Raw genomic sequence first — 11,004 nt, 5'->3', positions numbered from 1 at the left:
ACGAGACAACGCGTAGTAGAAGTGCGTTGCGAAGCTGTGAATCCTACAAGGTTGCAGTGGACTTGTGCGTGACACAGTAGAGCGCAAAGTCGTTGTTGTATCCGAACTTGCTGGTGTGCAATCGGAGTTGTTGCGTGGAGCCTATTGGGTGTTGTGGTCGACGTCGTTGTCGTCATGTTGTAGCCGAACGAGCAGAGGAGTTGTAGCAGTTGTCAAGTCATACAAGCCAACAGTAGGGCAAAAGCAGAGCGCAGCTAAGTGAAAATATAATTTGACTACTAATGTTTTGTATATGTAAATTAACCTTTTGCTTATCGAATTAATTATCATTGCCATTTATTGCTAACGATATATGTACGTATGTTTCCTCTTGGCCATCACATGTAGGAGTTAGAGCAGAAATAATCTGAACGATATATGTTTAAAAGTTAGGTTTCGATGGTGGGCAGAATGTTTTAAGCATTTTAAACTGTACATGTTTTACTTTGTTGATTTAAAATCCGTTGCAAATAAATATTTGTCCATGGATTTGTGAAAAAAAGAAAGAAAAGTATCAAAAAGAAAGTTTTGTAACTACATAACGAAAGATTAATCTTACTAATTAGTACTCGTATGTACGGTGGCTCAGGTTGAGAAGATTGATTAACGAAAAATCGATAAACAATTGTCGTAATTAAGTTTGTTACGATGCTGTTCAGGTTAAGGATTTGATATTTTACGCATTTTGTAAGTGGAAACGGTTGACAATGGAGACAAGAAATTTTAGAACTGAACGTAGCCGGACTGAAACAGAAATTGTTAGAGTTAGGACTGGCCACTTCAGGACGGAAAGTCACGCTACAGGACCGACTACTTGAGCACTTCGGTCTGAATGCCGATAGCGAAGATGAGGACACTAGTGNAAGTCACGCTACAGGACCGACTACTTGAGCACTTCGGTCTGAATGCCGATAGCGAAGATGATGACACTAGTGGTGATGTCGATGCAGCTTCCGTTTAGGATAACGCTGGTTCGTCCCCATCAAGGGAAATGCCAAATAGCTTTCATGAGCGTACCTGCTTCACATTGCGCGATATAGAAGACTAGTTGACGTCCTTTAGTGGGTCGGGTCAGCCACAGGTTGAGGAATGGCTGGAAGATTTCCAGCAAAACGGTATCGCAGTTAATTGGAATGGGCTCCAAAAATTCATATATGCTAAACAGCTGCTAAAAGGGCTGCCAAAATTTTTATACGCAGTCAGCGCCATGTCACTGACTGGGACTCGCTGAGGCAAGCACTGATATCGGAATTTGGAGTTAAGGTATCGTCGTTAGAGGTGCATCGCAGGTTACGGAACCGCTGTAAGCACAACAACGAGGACCTTAAAGAATACCTCTACTCCTTGATGGAGATCGGGAAGCCAGTAAAGCTGGACGGTATGAGTCTCATTGAGTACTTTATAGATGGCATCCCCGACTCGAAACAAAATAAGATTAACTTGTATCAAGCCAAAACCGTAGCGGAACTCAAGGAGCAGATAAGCACATATGAAAAGGTGCGGTGTAGCCGCCAGCAAGCGACTACCCCGAATCCAAATAGCTGACCGCCAGAAGCAGAATTCCTGTTAACCCGAATGCACGCGTAAAGGAGGCAAGAAGGNTGGGTCGGGTCAGCCGCAGGTGGAGGAATGGCTGGAAGATTTCCAGCAAAACGGTATCGCAGTTAATTGGAACGGGCTCCAAAAATTCATATATTCTAAACAGCTGCTAAAAGGGCTGCCAAAATTTTTATACGCAGTCAGCGCCATGTCCCTGACTGGGACTCGCTGAGGCAAGCACTGATATCGGAATTTGGAGTCAAGGTATCGTCGTTAGAGGTGCATCGCAGGTTACGGAACCGCTGTAAGCACAACAACGAGGACCTTAAAGAATACCTCTACTCCTTGATGGAGATCGGGAAGCCAGTAAAGCTGGACGATATGAGTCTCATTGAGTACTTTATAGATGGCATCCCCGACTCGAAACAAAATAAGATTAACTTGTATCAAGCCAAAACCGTAGCGGAACTCAAGGAGCAGATAAGCACATATGAAAAGGTGCGGTGTAGCCGCNCGAGGACCTTAAAGAATACCTCTACTCCTTGATGGAGATCGGGAAGCCAGTAAAGCTGGACGATATGAGTCTCATTGAGTACTTTATAGATGACATCCCCGACTCGAAACAAAATAAGATTAACTTGTATCAAGCCAAAACCGTAGCGGAACTCAAGGAGCAGATAAGCACATATGAAAAGGTGCGGTGTAGCCGCAAGCAAGCGACTACCCCGAATCCAAATAGCTGACCGCCAGAAGCAGAATTCCTGTTAACCCGAATGCACGCGTAAAGGAGGCAAGAAGGTGCTTTAAGTGTGGGAGCACTTCTCATCGGGCCAAGGACTGTCGCAGATCGTTTAAATGTTTCAGGTGCGGCCAACCAGGACACCGAGCTGCTGACTGTAGGAGCGCTCCAGCTGCTATCAAAATGGAGAGCCATAACGACAACACTCTAGGAGACGATATACGCGGCAGGATAGGAACAGCGGGCAGATGCATCTTCGTAGACGTTAAGCGGAACCATATAACATTCTCCGCTCTAGTCGATACAGGGTGTGACCTGTGCTTACTGCGGTATGACACTTTGCTTATGCTGGATAGTGATATTGAATTGGTCGGCGATCGACGTCGTCTGGTAGGAGTAGGGAAAGGCGGGCTAACTACATTAGGTAGTTTCACTAGAGCGTTTAGCATCGACGAGATGGAGCTGGAAATCACGTTTCATGTGACCAGGGAACGCGATATGAAGTATGCAGCAGTAATCGGTAACGACATCCTGAAACAGGTAACCTTAGTCGTTCACGAGGATGTAGTGGAATTTAAGCCGAAAATTAAGACATCAGAAGAAATCAGCAACACCGCGGTTCGAAACAGAACCTGATCTATGGAGCGAGTTTGATGGCCTATGTGTAACAATGATGGAGGAGCGAGCCCGAGCTCGACTTGTCACATCTCAGCAAGGAGAAGGCAAATCTTGTAAGGGAGTGGGTCAGCAGCTATGCGCCNTTCTAGTGGAATTTAAGCCGAAAATTAAGACATCAGAAGAAATCAGCAACACCGCGGTAGCAATTATCGAAACAGAACCTGATCTATGGAGCGAGTTTGATGGCCTATATGTAACAATGATGGAGGAGCGAGCCCGAGCTCGACTTGTCACATCTCAGCAAGGAGAAGGCAAATCTTGTAAGGGAGTGGGTCAGCAGCTATGCGCCGAGGAAGACACGCAAAACGCCAGTGGAGATGAAAATTTTGTTGGCCGACGAAACACCATTATACGCGGGGCCACGACGTATGTCACACGCAGGCAAGTGCAGCGTGGAGGAGCAGGTAGCAACATGGATGAGAGAGCAACATGGATACAACGCAGCACATCGGAGTACGCATCGCCTGTCCTATTGGTCGCTAAGAAAGATGGCAGCAAGCGCCTTTGCTGCGATTACAGACGGCTCAACGAGAAGATAGTAAGGGACAATTTTCCGATGCCACTAATCGACGATGTGGTTGAAAGGTTGCACGCGGAAACGTTTTTGCTACACTCAATCTCACCAATGGATTCTTCCATGTACCGGNAACGCGAAACGCCAGTGGAGATGAAAATTTTGTTGGCCGACGAAACACCAGTATACGCGGGGCCACGACGTATGTCACACGCAGACAAGTGCAGCGTGGAGGAGCAGGTAGCAACATGGATGAGAGAGCAACATGGATTTAACGCAGCACGTCGGAGTACGCATCGCCTGTCCTATTGGTCGCTAAGAAAGATGGCAGCAAGCGCCTTTGCTGCGATTACAGACGGCTCAACGAGAAGATAGTAAGGGACAATTTTCCGATGCCACTAATCGACGATGTGGTTGAAAGGTTGCACGCGCCAAACGTTTTTGCTACACTCAATCTCACCAATGGATTCTTCCATGTACCGGTTGAGGCTAGTTCGAGAAAGTACACTTCATTCGTGACTCACAATGAACAATACGAATTCCTTTACGTCCCGTCTGGAATTTCGAACTCGCCGGCCGTGTTCTCCAGGTTCATTTTTGCAGTTTTCCGTGACATGATACAAAACGGTACCGTCGACGCTTACATGGACGACCTCATCATTCCCGCCAAGGAGATCAACGAGGAAGTTCCAAAGGTGGGAGCCGTTTTTGGGCTACGTTATACAAGGGGGTACTATCAGGCCATCTGAGGCTAANACGATGCCACTAATCGACGATGTGGTTGAAAGGTTGCACGCGCCAAACGTTTTTGCTACACTCAATCTCACCAATGGATTCTTCCATGTACCGGTTGAGGCTAGTTCGAGAAAGTACACTTCATTCGTGACTCACAATGAACAATACGAATTCCTTTACGTCCCGTTTGGAATTTCGAACTCGCCGGCCGTGTTCTCCAGGTTCATTTTTGCAGTTTTCCGTGACATGATACAAAACGGTACCCGTCGACGCTTACATGGACGACCTCATCATTCCCGCCAAGGAGATCAACGAGGAAGTCCAAAAGGTGGGAGCCGTTTTTGGGCTACGTTATACAAGAGGGTACTATCAGGCCATCTGAGGCTAAGACGAGGGCGGTCGAAAACTTTCCAATACCACAGGATCGTAAGGCTGTGCAACGGTTTTTGGGCCTGACATCCTATTTCAGGCGATTCATAGAGGGGTATGCAGTGGTCGCTAAACCACTTTCGGACCTTCTGCGACGCGATGCGAAATTTACGATAAAAGAAGAGCAGCTACTGGCATTCAAACAATTGAAGGCTCCAGTATTGCGGTTATACAATCCCAAGGCGATGACGGAGGTGCACACGGATGCGTCGATGTATGGNGACGCGATGCGAAGTTTACGATAAAAGAAGAGCAGCTACTGGCATTCAAACAATTGAAGGCTCCNAACGCGATGCGAAATTTACGATAAAAGAAGAGCAGCTACTGGCATTCAAACAATTGAAGGCTCCAGTATTGCGGTTATACAATCCCAAGGCGATGACGGAGGTGCACACGGATGCGTCGATGTATGGTTATGGGGCAGTCCTTCTCCAAAAGGATGCTGACGATCAGCTGTTCCACATCATACAATACATGAGCCGGAAAACAACAGAAACTGAAGAAAAATGTCATTCCTACGAGCTGGAAGTGCTGGCCATTGTCGGGGCACTCAAGAAGTGGCGTGTCTATCTGCTGGGGCTGAAATTTAAAATCGTTACGGATTGTAACGCGTTCGAGATGAGGATGCGGAAAAGGGACACTCCATTAAGAGTCACCCGTTGGGCGTTATTCTTTCAAGATTTCAACTACGAAATCGAACGCCGAAGCGGGAGCAAGATGACACACGTCGACGCCTTAAGCCGAGTTTCTTGCTTGCTGTTGGAAGATTCATTGCAGCACCGACTGCAACAAGCGCAGATGATGGACCCCTGGATCAAGGCGGTTATGAAGGTACTTGAGAAGGATGAATATGAGGACTTTTTTATAAAGCATCAGGTATTGCATAAAGACCCCATTAAGGAACTGATTGTCGTGCCCGAGTCTATGGAGGAAGAAATTATCAAAGTTGCTCATAACCAGGGTCATTTCTCACCGAAAAGGACGCAAGAAGCAGTCGAGAAGACTTTCTACATCCCACAGTTGTCTACAAAAGCGGCGAAAATAGTGAAGAGTTGCGTCGAGTGCATCGTTGCGGAGAGTAAGTCAGGGAAGATGGAGGGTTATCTGACGCCAATAAGTAAGGAAGATAGGCCACTAGGGACCTACCACATCGACCATCTGGGACCAGTGGAAACGACGTCGAAGCGATATAGTTACATCTTCGTTGTAGTGGACGCCTTCTCAAAGTTTGTGTGGCTCTACGCATCGAAAACCACGGCAGCAGGTGTCGTCATAAACCAGTTGAAGTGGCAGGCGGCGACGTTTGGGAATCCGAAACGCATCATCTCGGATCGCGGCGCGTCTTTGACTTCCTTCAGAGAATACTGCGAGCACGAAGGAATACAGCATCTCCTGGTAACCACGGGTGTCCCCAGAGGAAATGGGCAGGTGGAACGCATACACAAGATAATCATCCCGATGCTTGCGAAAATGTGCGTCGACGTTCCCAGTCAGTGGTACAAACACCTTGAGCGAGCCAACACATCAATAACACGTCGCCGCGAAGTACGAAGATCTCACCCTTCAGGCTGTTAACGGGATTCGAAATGCGAGTTAACGTCATCCCTGAATTGCGACAGCTCATAGAGGACGCCGCCATCGAGGAGTTGGACACTGAGCGGGAAGAGTTGCGAAAGGAAGCACAGGAAAGCATCAACAAGATCCAGCAGGAGAATCGTCGATCTTTTAACAAGAAGCGGAAAGAAGCGGTGAAGTACCAGATCAACGAGCTAGTAGCCATTAAGCGGACACAATACGGTGTTGGTCTTAAGCTGAAGCCGAAGTTTTTGGGCCCCTACAAAATTACGAAGGTCTTGGGCCACGACAGATACGAGGTGCGGAAGGTGGGTGAACATGAAGGTCCCGGAAATACTACAACAGTCGCCGAATATATGAAAAAATGGGAGCCGGCAGTCGAGCCACCAAGCGTGTCATCATTCGAGCCGAATGATCGGTCAGGAGGTCCGAATGTGGGATTGGGTCCGAGTAGACGGTAACACTGACGTTAGTCCTTAAATATAGGCAACCCTACTGACCGAACTTAACGAACGCACGCCAATGATGGCTGACCTAACTGTAGGCAAAGAACATAAAATTGAATTCATTGTCGACCGTCGCCGCGATTGTTTGCCTGCCACCGCGATTAACATAAGTTTGCCAAACCAAAATTGTACTGTATGTATTACATTTAAAGAATTCAATAAAATATAAAGTAAATGAAAATAAAACACTCGGCATCCTACATACATATAAATGAAATGCAATGAACGTCGAAACGATTTTCACTCTTCATTTCAGAGATATATACAAATCGCCTTTTCACGGCACCCATGTAGTTCTAAAATTTTGCAAATTGTTTGTGACCTTACCGCAGTGTTCGAAGAGTTTGGATTTACGCCTCCGTGTGTGTTTCGTACGTGCTGATTTAGCTCGGCTTTCGACATAAATCCTTCCCCGCAACTAATGCATGGATATGGCTGGTCGCCAGTGTGAACCCTGTTAAGTCCCAAACTTAAGATTATTTTCGTAGATTTTGACAATTTGAATATTACCTCATGTGAGATACCAACGTACGCTTTTGTAAAAACTCTTTGCCACACAAGGTGCAGGAGTGTGGCACTTTTCCGTGTATACGACCATGGTTCACCAACTGGAATTTGCGTGGAAAAGTAGCGCCGCAATCTGGACATACGAATGGATTCAACGATCCATGAAAACTGAAAAAAAAAATAATTTAGACAATGTAACAGAAAATTCACAGCAACATAATATTTTTAATCCTTTCTCCACTAACCGTGAATGCATTATTAGGTGATTCTCCTGAGCAAAACTTTCTCCACATTCTTCACAAACGTATGGTCGTTCACCAGCGTGAAATTTGCTATGTGTTACTAAATGCCGNAGATCCATGAAAACTGAAAAAATAATAATTTAGACAATGTAACAGAAAATTCACAGCAACATAATATTTTTAATCCTTTCTCCACTAACCGTGAATGCATTATTAAGTGATTCTCCTGAGCAAAACTTTCTCCACATTCTTCACACACGTATGGTCGTTCACCAGCGTGAAATTTGCTATGTGTTACTAAATGCCGCTTCAAGGGGAACGTGCGCCCACATTCGGGGCAAATAAATGGCCGATCACGACTATGAACACGTGAGTGTGTCAACAGGTGGTGTTTCAAAGTAAAACTTTTCTTGCATTCGGTGCACTGAAAGGGTCGATCAGTTGAATGCAAAAGAAGATGCGTGTTAAGGCAATGCTTATGAGCAAAGCTCTTGCTGCAATGCACACACACATGCGGCCGCTCGCCTGCAATATAAAAATTTCCCACAGTCACGATAAAAAAATACTCAATAGATATTATTTGATATTAAAATAAATAAATAAATAAATAATTTGAAAAGTGCCTTACCTGTATGTACCCGCGCATGTGTTGTTAAATGATGTTTCAGGAGAAACGACTTGCCGCATTCATCGCAACTATATGGACGCTCTTTCTTAACGGTAGCATCGTTCTAAATAGTGAGTAAAGCAAAAAAGACCAAATTCAATGTGCCGATAAAAAGTCAAGATCGCTTGCTTACCTCATTATAGTTCATATTATCTTGCAACTCAGTTTTAGGAGATAGCTCCAATGTACCAGGCTCCAACTTTAAGTTGGGTGCATCCCCTTGTGAATCTTCAGTTTCCTCTAAACCTTGAATAACTTTCTGAACTTGTACCGAAATCCCCGGCAAAATGTCACCTGGGAGTGCATTAAAGTCAGGAAAAAGATCAGAGAAAACGAACACAAACAGCAATTAACTTTTTGTAGATTTTTAGGATTAGTTTTGCAAACATAAAATATAATGTCATGATTTCAAATGTGTTAGTCTTAGTATCGTGGTTGATGGCTCAGTAGTAACCCAATTGCAAAAGCCGATCCGGTCGTCCGCATACGTGGCATTTACTACAAGTCCAGCTTGAAGTGATCGAATACATTTTTAGGTGTTGCTGAGTAATTTTGATACCATAAAAAAATATTTTATTTGATTTTGAATTCATCGCAGATAAACTAAAGTTATTATTAAGTAATATTATCAAACAAAAAAATCTTAACAAAAAAAGTATTGATGTGAGATTTTACAAGTAATTTTTAGCAAAAAAAAAACAGACTTCAACTCTCATATAAAAATATATATATATATATATATATATATATATCTCATGATCCACTGATCGGATCTTAACCAGATATTAGTATGGGACTACCTTTCCGATGCAAAAAGAATTATCGAAATCGGTTGACGTGGTCCAAAGTTATGCGGTAACATACATAAAAAAAAAGAAAAAAAAAAGAAAAAAAAGAAAAAAAAAAGAAAAAAAGAAGAAAAAAAGAAAAAAAGAAAAAAAGAAAAAAAAGAAAAAAAAAGAAAAAAAAGAAAAAAAAAAGAAAAAAAAGAAAAAAAGAAAAAAAGAAAAAAAAGAAAAAAAAAAGAAAAAAAAAAAGAAAAAAGAAAAAAAAGAAAAAAAAATATTCCGACGAACTGATAACCTCCTCCTTTTTTGGAAGTCGGTTAATAATAAACGATATAATGAGAAAAATTAGGATATATTTTAAGATGGGCTAATATTATAACCACTAATCTAAAATGCGTGCTAAATAACTTTCAATATTTTCGAAGCTTATATGTACGTTAGCGCTCTTGTTAAAAATCGACTATCCGGCTATTCGGTTAGTCGAATAGTAGATTAGCAACTTTTTTGAGAGTTAATATTCAAATAGCAATTATTAGATTAACCGCTCGTATTCGACTAACCATTCACTTTCGACTAACCGCTCACTATAGAGTATTTTAATTTTTTTTTACAATTTATAGCCAGTTTCATGAAAAAAATCACTTCACTTAAAGTGTTTTCGTAAATCCGGCAGTTAAACTTTTATTTATATGGCTTTTACTACAGATTGCACCATGGTAGAANTGAGTTAATATTCAAATAGCAATTATTCGATTAACCGCTCGTATTCGACTAACCATTCACTTTCGACTAACCGCTCACTATAGAGTATTTCAATTTTTTTTTTACAATTTATAGCCAGTTTCATGAAAAAAATCACTTCACTTAAAGTGTTTTCGTAAATCCGGCAGTTAAACTTTTATTTATATGGCTTTTACTACAGATTGCACCATGGTAGAAAAAAGAAGGTAGTTCACTTAATGTCATTGGATTATGGATTGGATTATATCATGGATTATGACATTTTCACCAAAATCTAGCTAAAAGACTGAAAATAATAATAAAAAAATTTTCTGAAAAGAATTTGATCGACAAAGCANGGATTGGATTATATCATGGATTATATCATGGATTATAACATTTTACCAAAATCTAGCTAAAAGATTGAAAATAATAATAAAAAAATTTTCTGAAAAGAATTTGATCGACAAAGCAAAAAAAAAATTCATAACTTTTTAAAATAATAAAAAGAAAAATTAGATGCGCATTTGGAAGCAGCAAAAAATGCAAAATGCAACTGCAAGGAAGACGGTACAAAATTTTTTAATTTTCAGCGCTTCCTTCTAAAATATCCGTATCTACATATCGCACGTTTAATAATATAACGAAATGTTTCAAAATTTCAATTTTGTTTGAAAACACAATCAAAGTTTTATCAATTCATACAGTTGATATACAAAATAACAGATGGAAAGCCACATATCTTTGCAATCTTTGGGAAGTTTGCTTATCTGTTAGATTCAACATATTCTACTTATCAAGTTTATTAATTGCATGATGAAATCTCCAAAAACGTAAATTTTGAATTACATGTCTATATTATTAAACGTGCGATATGTTCTCAACATTTTGCTACCACGGATATTAGCATTAGCCAGAACAAGACCATACTCTCCAAAAGTGCAGTGCCGCGAAATGAAAGGTAATGGAAAACTGTGTTGGTCAAAACATAGAAAAGGAGTGTTTTTTTCTTCCAGCCTCCAACTTGGGGAACGCTTCGGAAACGAAGAATACTTAGATCAATACATGGAGTTTTTGGATGGGTATTACTTTAATGCTTTTCAATTAGTAATGTTTCGATGGGATTGTTGAATTTATTAAATAAAAACATTTAATAATATTAGTTCTCAGTTTTTGGGGTAGGGGTGAGAAATACCATAAACGTAAGTGCACATACCATTATCCATTGTATTTAGAAGTAAAATTGCATTATTTTTATGCACATATTTTCAATACATACGTAGTATGTATAGCATGTACTAGACTTGTTTGGTTTCGTCTACGAAG

The 11,004-nt window shown here is 41.7% G+C and overlaps 2 protein-coding genes across 5 annotated transcripts in view; one reads left to right on the top strand and one right to left on the bottom strand.

The window, feature by feature from the left end:
* Positions 1–11,004, bottom strand: part of cg (zinc finger transcription protein combgap) — a 58,967-nt gene that overhangs the window by 5,251 nt on the left and 42,712 nt on the right. For 2 of the 4 annotated variants that reach the window (XM_017619906.1, XM_017619909.1), the window contains 6 exons: positions 8,304–8,464; positions 8,132–8,234; positions 7,795–8,028; positions 7,507–7,597; positions 7,265–7,429; positions 7,082–7,208 (listed from right to left, as the gene is read on the bottom strand). In XM_017619906.1, coding sequence (XP_017475395.1) covers positions 7,082–7,208; positions 7,265–7,429; positions 7,507–7,597; positions 7,795–8,028; positions 8,132–8,234; positions 8,304–8,464 — 881 coding nt within the window. Of the gene's footprint in view, positions 1–7,081; positions 7,209–7,264; positions 7,430–7,506; positions 7,598–7,703; positions 8,029–8,131; positions 8,235–8,303; positions 8,465–11,004 lie in introns of all 4 variants that reach the window. The other 2 variants (XM_017619908.1, XM_017619907.1) reach the window with 2 other exon arrangements.
* LOC108365767 (uncharacterized) lies at positions 3,085–4,878 on the top strand. Its single transcript, XM_017619911.1, has 2 exons — positions 3,085–3,580; positions 4,298–4,878. The coding sequence occupies exons 1-2, from the start codon at positions 3,195–3,197 to the stop codon at positions 4,698–4,700; spliced, it is 789 nt and encodes a 262-aa protein (XP_017475400.1). The 5' UTR covers positions 3,085–3,194; the 3' UTR covers positions 4,701–4,878.

The sequence above is a fragment of the Rhagoletis zephyria genome, unplaced genomic scaffold (genome assembly GCF_001687245.7).
Source record: "Rhagoletis zephyria isolate East Lansing unplaced genomic scaffold, Rhagoletis_zephyria_1.1 Rzeph_scaffold_01993, whole genome shotgun sequence".
Lineage (NCBI taxonomy): Eukaryota > Metazoa > Arthropoda > Insecta > Diptera > Tephritidae > Rhagoletis > Rhagoletis zephyria.
The sequence above is the reverse complement of the archived record's forward strand: the minus strand, read 5'-3'. Positions and strand labels throughout refer to the sequence as shown.

Coding starts and splice junctions, on each gene's coding strand:
- LOC108365767 (XM_017619911.1), top strand. CDS start 3,195: ATGATGGAGGAGCGAGCCCGAGCTCGACTTGTCACATCTCAGCAAGGA. Junction 3,581..4,297: donor ATCGACGATGTGGTTGAAAG/GTTGCACGCGGA, acceptor TGTGGTTGAAAG/GTTGCACGCGCCAAACGTTT.